The 10,522-nt window shown below is 33.1% G+C and overlaps 2 protein-coding genes across 5 annotated transcripts; both read right to left on the reverse strand.

The window, feature by feature from the left end:
* Window positions 1–34: 34 nt before the first annotated feature.
* On the reverse strand, window positions 35–3,986 carry LOC113231126. 3 transcript variants are annotated; one of them, XM_026465309.1, is made up of 6 exons: window positions 3,830–3,986; window positions 3,670–3,748; window positions 3,487–3,587; window positions 2,951–3,017; window positions 490–577; window positions 371–405 (listed from the first exon to the last, which is right to left on the reverse strand). In XM_026465309.1, exons 1-5 carry the CDS (start codon window positions 3,872–3,874, stop codon window positions 528–530), a joined length of 342 nt encoding a protein of 113 aa, XP_026321094.1. In that variant the 5' UTR covers window positions 3,875–3,986; the 3' UTR covers window positions 371–405; window positions 490–527. The 3 variants fall into 3 exon arrangements, with proteins under 3 accessions (XP_026321104.1, XP_026321094.1, XP_026321084.1); XM_026465299.1 differs by having other exon boundaries at window positions 3,670–3,751; XM_026465319.1 differs by lacking the exons at window positions 2,951–3,017; window positions 3,487–3,587; window positions 3,670–3,748; window positions 3,830–3,986 and adding an exon at window positions 35–224 and having other exon boundaries at window positions 305–405; window positions 490–717.
* Window positions 3,987–4,150: 164 nt separating this feature from the next.
* On the reverse strand, window positions 4,151–10,071 carry LOC113230941. 2 transcript variants are annotated; one of them, XM_026465054.1, is made up of 13 exons: window positions 9,801–10,054; window positions 9,133–9,295; window positions 8,475–8,519; window positions 7,457–7,504; window positions 7,317–7,361; window positions 6,952–7,002; window positions 6,681–6,734; window positions 6,516–6,557; window positions 5,639–5,686; window positions 5,476–5,520; window positions 5,073–5,124; window positions 4,879–4,919; window positions 4,151–4,342 (listed from the first exon to the last, which is right to left on the reverse strand). In XM_026465054.1, exons 1-12 carry the CDS (start codon window positions 9,948–9,950, stop codon window positions 4,907–4,909), a joined length of 756 nt encoding a protein of 251 aa, XP_026320839.1. In that variant the 5' UTR covers window positions 9,951–10,054; the 3' UTR covers window positions 4,151–4,342; window positions 4,879–4,906. The 2 variants fall into 2 exon arrangements, with proteins under 2 accessions (XP_026320839.1, XP_026320847.1); XM_026465062.1 differs by lacking the exon at window positions 7,317–7,361 and having other exon boundaries at window positions 9,801–10,071.
* Window positions 10,072–10,522: the final 451 nt, after the last annotated feature.

Below are 10,522 nucleotides of genomic sequence, written 5' to 3' on the forward strand. Positions count from 1 at the left end.
ATTATTGAAATATTTAAAATAACACATATAAGTCAAGTAAGTAACGAATGAATTTTTATCATAGAGAATTAGAATTCTTTTTCGGTAGTATTTTTGTTCTGATTTTTTTTAGTATAAACCCTTTTTTGTTGAACTACTACGATATTAAATTCCAGGTGAGGGACGAGTAAGATTTCATAATTTTTGGTATTTAGTCGGAAAGCTAAGGTTTCGTCAAAGATATCCTGAAATAACATTTTGTTATTAAGTATTATCATTAATTACGGAAATAACTTTTATATATAAAATATATGAATGAACTAACCAATTCAGTGATAGATCTTGTAGCCATTCTGGAAATGGGGTAAAGAGCTTTTGCAAAGTTGGACGCAGTATTAAGACCAATATTAGTCAATATTGGATTACCTGCATGTTAATACGATCTATTTATTTTAATGTCGAAGATGTTAAAATAACTACAAAATCAATAAATTTTTATGTACAATTTACCATCTTTATTAGTCATTACTACGATCACAACAGACTCGTCATCCATAATTCGATCGATTATTGGATTGACTTTGTTTATTGCAGCTGTCTGTAATAATCAAGAAATTATATAGAAAACGAGCCCTGTACCCCACCCACAGTGGGGTAGGGCTCGGCCTGCGGCGCGTGGTCCCTTTCAGATTATAGGGTGTGCTAATGCTCTTCGGTGGCACAGCGATTAGTACTATGGGCGCTTGATGAGTAGGTTCCAGATTCGGTTTCTTATTTGAGCCAATTTATGAAAAAAAAATTTTTAAGTTGGTCGTGGTCAACCCTGATCACGATTCTGGGTATTGCCTTCAGAATTATCATTACTCTGTTATTCATAGTACAGGAAATTCCCTAGTTTGAGACCAGAAATTTGAAGTGATTGTCTGGCATTTTTTCCTTTTCTTTTTGGCATAGCTTCAAATAAAAAAGAATCTAACAGAGAGACGGTCGAGATACAACAACGCTATAAGTTGTATAAGTAAATAAGATATTATTTGCACTACATCGGGTAGTATGCCTTACATTTTGAACAATTGTTAAATCTAGTTCCCGTATACTACCTACGTAAGGTGGTGTACAGACGCTTCGGGCTTTGCCCTCCGCTAGACCTCGGCCTACGGCCTCGGTACTTATGAGTTTAAAAAATTAACATAGCTCTTTAATGGCGGCTATATTGAAAAATGGCAAAAAATAAATTTTGACCGGAAGCTATTATTAAACACCCATAGAGACACCCACATGCCGATTTTCAAGTGAATTAGAGCAAATTTTCATCTAACGACAAAAAATACTTCCATAGCAGTCATATTGAAAAATGGCGTTAAATTAATGTTCATCACAAATTATTATCAAGCACTCCTAGAGACTCCCACCTGACCATTTTGGATGGGATCAGAACAACTTTTTTTCTACTGCCAACAAACGCTTGTATGGCGGCAATATTAATTGAAAATGGCGAAAAACCAATTTCGGGCACAAATTATTATTTGGCACTTCTAGAAGCCTCGACGTATCAATTTTCAGCTGAAACAGAGCGAGCCTCTTTCAGCAGCTATTTTTAATGAAAAAAACACTTATATGGCTGCCATATTAAAAAAATGGCAAAAAAAAGCTTTTGACCCGAAATTATGATTAAAGACTCCTAAAGACCCCCGCATGCCAATTTTCAGCCGCATCGAAGCAAGTTTTTTTCGGCCGTTTAGGATTCGCCATCTTGAATTTTTTTATATAATTTTTTATTACCCTCTGATATTTCTTCTAGCACGTCCTACCTATCTCTAATAGTTTCCGTGATAGAAGGCTTCGAAATTTGGCGGCCATCTTGTTTATTTGAATTTCGAACATTTTTTACTTTCTGCAGAAATTGACCTTGGTCACCTTGGTGTATCTCATAAAAGTGCACAAAAATCCCCCCCATGTATTATAGTTTTTGCAGGCCATTGACCGTCGTTTACATTTCTCACATTCAGATCTTCTCATATTTGATTCTTTGCCTTGGAGCCTATCCGCGTACAACGGTACAAATATCTTTTTTCCGCCACATCGGGAAGCATGCGTTCTATTTTACTAAGTGAGTCAGGATTTGTAGCTTTAATAATGAAACTATTTTTTTGGATCTAAATCCATTATTTCCAAGGGATCCAGTATTTCCTCTGATGAAAAATCCCAAGCAGACATAAGGCTGTAGTAATAATTAATATGTTTTATTTGATTCTATTTACCAATATAATAACAAAATGAAATTTAATTAAGAAAATTATACTGTGAAAATAATTTTACAAAACTCACACGAAATTGGAATGTTTCTTTTTTGAAAAAATTAAAAATAAGGTATTTTATTATAATATGCTAGCTCGATCTGTGTTTAAGATGGATAGAGCGGTAGCCACGTTCGGGCAACAGACACTGTAACGAATCCAGTCGGATTGAAAGAGTTTTAATTTACGTTTGTTCAATCTTGTATCAAAAATAATAACAAAATAGTTAACAGTATACTTTTTACGTACAAAACTTTTCGTCTGAATATACTTATCTAGTAAAATGATTGCTAGTTCATTGAAATAATAGTTAATTCATAAAAAATAAATATCAAAATAAAATACAGCAATTTTGTGATTTCAGAGGGTGGCATTATCCACTCCATGTGTGTTTTATATTCTCTTGAAGTTTAGGTAAATACTCTATTCTGGTCTCTGGTAATAATATATCTTATCAATAAAAATGAAAATCACATCTATCTACGAGTTCACTCTGCAACAACAATGTCAGAACAACTGACATTGAGAAATACAAACCGTATGCACTAGCCATTCATCACGAAAATCCTTTAATAAGTTGGGAATAATCTTCATATTTGTGTATTTATTTTTTTAACGCCTTTGAATTTTATTTTTCTCCTTTTTCTGAACAACTACCGCTCCAAATTTCCTACCTCCTGCGACGATTATCTCGTAGGCCTTGGTCTCTATTCTGTATGTCATGAGTTCATCAGTTACATCCTGTTGGTCATGAAATGAAAATATAATTAATCAATCAACAACTTGATATTGTTGCACAATAAACTCGAAAATGGGTTAACCATTTTTCATAGTAGGTACGTACGGTATAAATGGGAAGTGTATAGCCAGGTATACGTAGTGTAAAAAATATGTTAAACAGTCCAAATTTCATCACCGGAAACCAGATTTGGTGGGTCTTGTTTATTCTGATCTTTTGTCTCTACAAAAGATCAGACGCGCTCGACGTGCTCTTGACCCTCTGGTCAAGAGCACGTCGAGCTTTACACTTTACACTTATAATTAAATTCAACTGTAACCCGGTTAATATTTATAAGAATAGACCGAAATCAAGCATGATGTGCTCTTCAATTGATAATAACATAATCTATTTAATTAACAATTTAGTGACTATCGATTTTTAAAAAATCCCTGTAGATATTCATTACAAATATTGAGAAGAAATATTTACGACTTCAGTTACTGCAAAATGTACTGCGTTCGACATTAAAGGTAAGAAAGTTGAAAACCGGACCGAATAGTGTTTCGGAACTGTACACATTTCAACATGATCTGAAATATAACATATTAATAATTAATGTAGTATAATATTATTGTTTCATTGCCTAGTAAGTTTTATAAAGTAAATACTCACTTCCTCTAAAATACATGACTCCGTGTACATTAGGATGTTCAACAATACGTTCTATGATATCGTAAACATGTTTTGGTATCTCCTATAAGAAAAAATAGTGATAGTTTTAATTAAAAAAACATATGAGGTGACAGAGCCGGAAGACATAGTAGTAACTCACAGTTGGTGCATCTGATTCTGAAATTCGTAGTTTGTCTAAAGCCATGATAGCAAAATGTAATAAAATTCAAAAGATTACAATTAGAAATTAATTATTATAAAGCAAGTATAAATTAATCACAAAGTTATAAATTCATAATTTATAAATCATGATGGTTGCGGGTATTTTGGTTTGCCTTTTTTTGCCCATGGTAGGAGTTGCCAGTTCAAAAACTCATTAACTATGGTACACATTATTTCAACGCGCGGGAAAATTATTTTAATAAAACACCAATGAACAATAGAAAAATATTTATTAACTTAGTTAAATAAGTACACGTGGAGAATAATTCAAACGATGTTTTGACGATTTTGTTTATCTTATGATCACTTTCTTAAATTGAAGAATTAAACCAACGCTCTATATCCGATAATGCAGCGACAATAATGCATAGCAAGTTTTTACTTTTTAGACAGGTACGTATTTCGAATAATTTTGTTGTTTTGGTTTTCTATTCGTGTCGCGTGTAGTGTTCTGTAAAAAAAGTTTTATTTGAAACTTTGGCGCCATTTAATTATAATTATAGCCAATAAATATTTCATAGAGCCTAATTCAGACAACAGGGTCCCAGGAAACATATCTATGTAAAATGAGTACATACCAAAAGTATTATTTTATATTATTTAATTTAATTTTTTACATATTTTCACAGACCAATTCCAAATATATTTAAAAGATGAGCGATGAGCAATTAAATGCCATTAACGGATTGTCACATTTAGCATATAGCGTAAAGTGCTTATCAAAAGAGTACACAGAGTAGAACACAGTAAAATTATACAAAAATTACAGATAAATTAAACAAATAATAAGATCAAAAACAGAAATACTAAACAGTCACGGTGTCATCGCCAGAGACGTGGCTGTGTGTGTCAATATTTTATATCGTATGTGTGTGTATACCTATTTATTATACCTTAAAATACCGGAAAGTATTTAAAACTTTATAGGCATTTATTATTTCTATTCAAATTTATTACTCTACCAGTGGTGCAAAATAATTAACTCACCAGTTAATAATAATCGAAGACAGAGTGTTTAAAAAAACCATCTGTAAAAGAAAAAAATAATATATTGAGTTATCAATTGATCAGTTGTAACAAATTAATAAAACAATGTATGTAAATAACCATACTACCTCCAAACTAATTAATGATTCCTCCATAACGCGTCTAAATAAAAAATAAAATTAAAAGGTATTTACCTACCAGCCGCATTGACAAGTACGTCTGCCCCTTGGACATCATGACTGAGAACTGAAATATTAATCAGAATTAGCATATTTTTGGGGGCTACCGTTCTACGCACCACCAGAAGCGATTTTTTTTCCTGCTGGGTTTTTAGGTTGTGTAGGTTTCAAATAAATTATCTCAAATTTTTACTTGTAATTCTTTATTTGTACTTCACAAAGTGCCCTCTAGTGAGTGTGACAAATAATAGCAGCCCCCATTTCTTTAGTTATACATTTTTCAAGACATGAAGACTAGGCTTTTTACACTAGAATACAAACAGCAACAGCTGAGTTATAATAGGCAGGAGATAAGTGTTTCTGAAATACTTAATGTCTAATGGAAGTAATAAACAAATTCCTTCTTTTGTAAACAAACCTTGGCCTGTTGCATTTCCAACATTTGTTCCTAAACCAGAATAATCTGAAAAACAAATACATATTTGAAAATCTCTCACACGATTTTAATGGAACTTTTTTTTTAGTTTTTATTGTACAATTATACTTATTGTAATAATTGTACAATAGTTCTAGATACTCACTTCCAGCAGCGACATTATTACTTGCATCACCCATTTCTTTAACAGCTCCTGTAAGTAAAGACGTGTAAGTCAAAGGCCTGTCACTAATAATTTAATTTATCAATCTATTATTCTTGGGAATGTACTATTGCAGATCATTAAAAAAAAATAGTTTCACACGTATGGATACCATATCAGAAAGTGAAGACAAAGCTATGTGAGTGAATATTTTTTTTACAAAGTGTAGTTAATGAATTTCTTTAGAATATCCGCGATATTACCAACAAGATGCTCCAGGCTTGTCGACGTTGTTTATAATGGTTATTTGGATTTTTTTTACAATATCAAGTGTAAATATACTTGTGTTGCGCCTGATGGTAAGCTACCCGCCTGTCCATAAAGTTGCAGTGCCACTCAGAGCTTTAAATCTTTGAGTAAAAATTTGAGTGTGTGCGTTATTACTATTACTATTATTACTATTACTAAATCGTAAAGATCTGAGGGGCACTGCCACTGCGCCTGTCACCCTGAGACATAAGTTGACAAGTCCCATGTGCCTGTAATAGCACCGGCACAAAACCGGAACACAGTAATGGTGACATTACTGCTTGGCGGCAGAAATAGGTAAGGTGGCAGTAATTCCCTGGACGAACTCTTTCACAAGGAGCTCTACTGCTCTACCACTGCATTAGGTTTATTTGATTTGGGACTTTTCGAGTATAAAACATATACATATTTTATTTATCTCCACGTTTTGGACGTGTTGCAACGTCAATGGTCTCGAATGGAATTAGGTTGGCGTGTAGGGTTCTTTTAATTCGGGTCTTGTGTTGCTCAGTTTTTTTTTAACTTATATTTTCTTTTTTCATATAAATTAATTTAGATTATTTTCGCTTACCAAGTTTTCCTTCCACTAATATTCCTGCCGATTGACCAGCACCTGATAGGCAAATATTCAATTGATAGTGGAACTCCAAAAAAAAAATATATATATATATATATATATATATATATATATATATATATATATAAGGAAACACAAGTAGCAACTGCAGGTACTCACCTACAAATTTTCCCGATCCTCCAACATGAGGTCCTAGTAGATGACCACCAGCAGCTGAAAAAAATATTATTCATCGTTAAGACAGTTTTGCAGACTTTGCCATGTTCCTATTTCAAGTAGGAAGTTCAAATAATTCCCATCATTATTATGAATGATAATGATCATTTGTTATAAGAAATTCCTCTTTCTTAGATATATACATGTTCAGTAGTAAACTAACAATGTTTTATGTAATTTTTACAGTACAGCTAAGTTATATTTTTGAACTAACCTGAGACACCACCAGCTAAAATTCCGACTCCTTGAAGATCACCTGCGAGCACTGCGAAAGAAAATTTTCTTTAAAATCTCTTATACATATTATAATTCATACGTATAAATAAAATAAAGTAGTTAAAAATTGCTCTAACAATTTTGAAAAATAATTATTTAACAAAGACCGAACACTTAGAAAAAATTAACTTAGATCCGGTTGGATTCGAACCAACGTCTCCCAGCAAACCGTGCCAGACGCTATGCCAACTAAGCAAACAAAAAAATTATTGAATATCATCGTGGTGAAACGTCCTGACTTAACTACAATTTTGAAAAATGTTTAAAATAATTACTTATAAAAGAAAGTTTTTTTTTACTTACTATTAGAAACACCTTTGCCTAAACTTGACACAGCTCCAGAGAGGTCTATAGGAATACATAATAAATAATTTTGTTAAGTGCATACAGGGTTTAAAAAAGTAACTAGGACATTATATTATTATTAATAAATAAGTACTTACTTCCATGAGCTGTTTCGTTGCTTGTATTTCCCGTGTTTTCGAGTGAACCTGAAGTTAAAAAATTATTTGTTATTAGCGATTACGCGATTACTAACTTACTTTACTTTGTGAATACTTTTGTTAGATGCAAATCACGTGTATTTGTTTTTTCAAACAAACTAAAATTTTTCGGACCCTTTACAAGTCCCATGGTCTCAGCTGATGAAAAAAATAGATAAATAAAAACTCGATAATTAAAATTAGTATTACGGAGTTGGTAATATCGTGGATATTAGAAATAACCTGATTGGCGTGTTCTAGACGCGGAGGCCAAAAACTACTTTGGATTGCTATACTATAACTTAAAAGTAAACACTAACAAAAGTGATTTTGTGCTAATAATAATGTGATATTTTCTTGTCAAAGGAAGTTAATAAAAATCTTTGCAGGTTTTGTAATTTACATACAATAATATACGCGTTCAATGAGACCGCGCGATATAAGTTGTCGTAGTTGCTGCACAAACCTCTCCTTAAAGTGCCTCTCCACTATTGGAGGTTCACCGTTAATATGACAAACTTGTCCTTAAACATAGCCAAATGGAACAGTTGTTCTGCGCTCGTGACTCTGTCCACTCTGTTACTTTACGTAGCAATAACTTTTTACGTCTTCCAGCGCTACACATATGCCTCTTCCAAAATAGGAGCGATTCGCCTACTCCTATAAGGGCAGTGTGCAATGATTGTCGATATTCAGTCGAAAATGTTCACAATGAATGAATGAATGAATGAACTTATTTCTTATTACTATTTATATATGATTTAGTAGACTTTAGTAGACTAACTATTTATGATTTTTAACTGTTTAAACTATTATGGGCTAATAAGGGCTTTTAATTTCTCGATAGTCCTCGGCAGCTGGATCATCGATTCTTATGACGCTTTTTTAAATTTTAAATTTTTATTTTTTTATCAAACAAGTACCTAATCTTCATTAGAATAGCAGTGAAGTAAAGGTTAATAAAAATGGGTCATCTTACCATGTTTGCCAGTGGCTACAGCTCCTACGGCGCCTCCTGCTGCAGCTGAAATTGAAATCACAATGATTGTATTAACGGATACAGATAATTGAAATAAAGTTCACGGAGGCTCACTTTTATACAACTAATTATTAATTTTGAGTATTAGGGTGTCTACTGATGTAATGCAAAAATTGTTACTAAGGCGTAACATCTTCCTAAAAATAAAATTCTTAAGTGAACAATTTTAGATTTCATCTAGATTGTGGATCGACTTAAAAAAGGCACGCCAATAGTAACAAGAAAAACGGGAAGGAAGTTCAAATCACTGCCTATGTAGTAGGAGACAGGCGTGGAATGTAAGTGAGTGTACTCATTGAGTTTTATTAATATTTTACTTCGCACCTTTGGTATGATAAAGCTACACGTGATCTTATGTCAAGTCCTTTTACCACATGAAAGTCGTGAAAATTATATGATATTATAGTGTTATAACAAATTATGTACATGTGAAATTTTATAAGTCTCCTATTAAAGCATAAAAAGTTATCAACTAATTTCGTTCGAAGAATCTTCAAACCTCTCTCCAGAAATAGTCATTTTGCAGATGTAGCTTTATTACACCAATGGTGCGACTTTATGCAGTGATTTTATAGAAGAAAGAAGTAAATGCTCTAACCGGCTACAGCCTTTCGTTTCTCTTTCAATATTCTAGTTACTGTTTTCTCTGATACCCCACAGGCGTGTGCGCATCGCCATCTTGCATTAGTCAACTTTTCTGCATATTCCGACGACGCTTCATGTTTCATGAATTCGTATACTTTTGCTATCATATCTCTGGCCTGGAAAAGTACGAATAAAATATCAAACTTTATAATACAATTTTTTTCTACTGTATTTTATGAAAGAATAAATTTCAATTCGTGAAAAAAATTTGTTGTGGCTCCAAAACCATTAAGCATTAACTTAGTCTTTGATCTTTTTTAAAAAGTAATAAGAAAGAGCCACAGAAGAAACACTTTAAATAGACGTTTAGACAATGCACCCGTATTCATTTAAAAAAATTAAATATATACTGTATCTTGCAAAGTATAACTTTTCAAAACAATTTGCACTTTGAAGAATGAACCCGAATCTCACATTCGAAAGTCGGCATTACGGTCAATTGCGCTATCATCATAATCGACCAGCTTATGTAGAGCGCAGACTTCATACAATACATTTTGTAATCAGAGTCTTGATAAAATTGGACGTTACATGTAACCTACATTAAGTAAGATGCTTCTGTACCATTCTCAGAAGAGCCATGCATTTTAACAGCATGCAGTAACAAAAAAACAGACTTACTTGTTTGTTTATAACTACACGGTCCGTCTTTCTCGCTCTACTAGGGCAATCATCTTTCTTTTTCCTAGTTTTATACTTTTTTCGCGGTTTTTTTCCAGTACCATCTTTATTCGGTTGGTTTGTCTCTACTTTCTCTCTTTTTGGGGGCATATTGGGTTATTTTGTAACTAAATCGAGAATTCAAATTAACATAGATTATTTATACACATCTTGCGTGAGCCGCTGCCGGCTCGCGACTGGCGGCAACTTTTCCCCTCACTACCCGCGCACCTCCCCGCGGACATCTGCGGGGAGGGCCTTCGTGAACATGTCGTATTTGCATCAACGACCCACCCATTGTATGCTATGCGTATGTGTGCGGTGAGACTTCGTGGAATGGGTGTTATCGACCTCATTGTTGTTTTTCGTGCGGTCGCGAAGTAATGAAAGGTTGGTTGGGAATTTAGTTTTGTTTCTTATTTATAATTGAAAAGTTTAAACTTAATTAAGTCCATACTGTATTTTTAAAAATACTAGTACATACTTATTTTATGCATGGCACTTAGACCAAAAACACTTACTTCTTCCTTGTTATAACTCGCATTTGGATTTCGGTGACTTTCGAGATACAGGCACCTAAACTTTTATTGTCACCATACGATATTAAAAAACCGATTAGATAGGGTTGTAGATCTGGTTTCACTGATCCCAGATTTATGTTAATAACTAAACTTTGCTAAAAT

This window comes from Hyposmocoma kahamanoa, unplaced genomic scaffold (assembly GCF_003589595.1).
Source record: "Hyposmocoma kahamanoa isolate Upper Pololo Valley unplaced genomic scaffold, ASM358959v1 101, whole genome shotgun sequence".
Taxonomy (NCBI): Eukaryota; Metazoa; Arthropoda; class Insecta; order Lepidoptera; family Cosmopterigidae; genus Hyposmocoma; species Hyposmocoma kahamanoa.

What these genes read in the sequence shown, in the direction of transcription:
- LOC113231126 (XM_026465299.1), bottom strand. Translation starts at nt 3,874, where the DNA reads ATGGCTTTAGACAAACTACGAATTTCAGAATCAGATGCACCAACT. An exon ending in AGTCATGTATTTTAGAGGAA is followed by an intron (nt 3,588 to 3,669) that starts GTGAGTATTTAC and finishes GTTATATTTCAG; the next exon opens with ATCATGTTGAAATGTGTACA. An exon ending in ATTTTGCAGTAACTGAAGTC is followed by an intron (nt 3,018 to 3,486) that starts GTAAATATTTCT and finishes CATGACCAACAG; the next exon opens with GATGTAACTGATGAACTCAT.
- LOC113230941 (XM_026465054.1), bottom strand. Translation starts at nt 9,950, where the DNA reads ATGCCCCCAAAAAGAGAGAAAGTAGAGACAAACCAACCGAATAAAGAT. An exon ending in CAACGAAACAGCTCATGGAA is followed by an intron (nt 7,362 to 7,456) that starts GTAAGTACTTAT and finishes GTATTCCTATAG; the next exon opens with ACCTCTCTGGAGCTGTGTCA. An exon ending in AGGATCGGGAAAATTTGTAG is followed by an intron (nt 6,558 to 6,680) that starts GTGAGTACCTGC and finishes TTTGCCTATCAG; the next exon opens with GTGCTGGTCAATCGGCAGGA.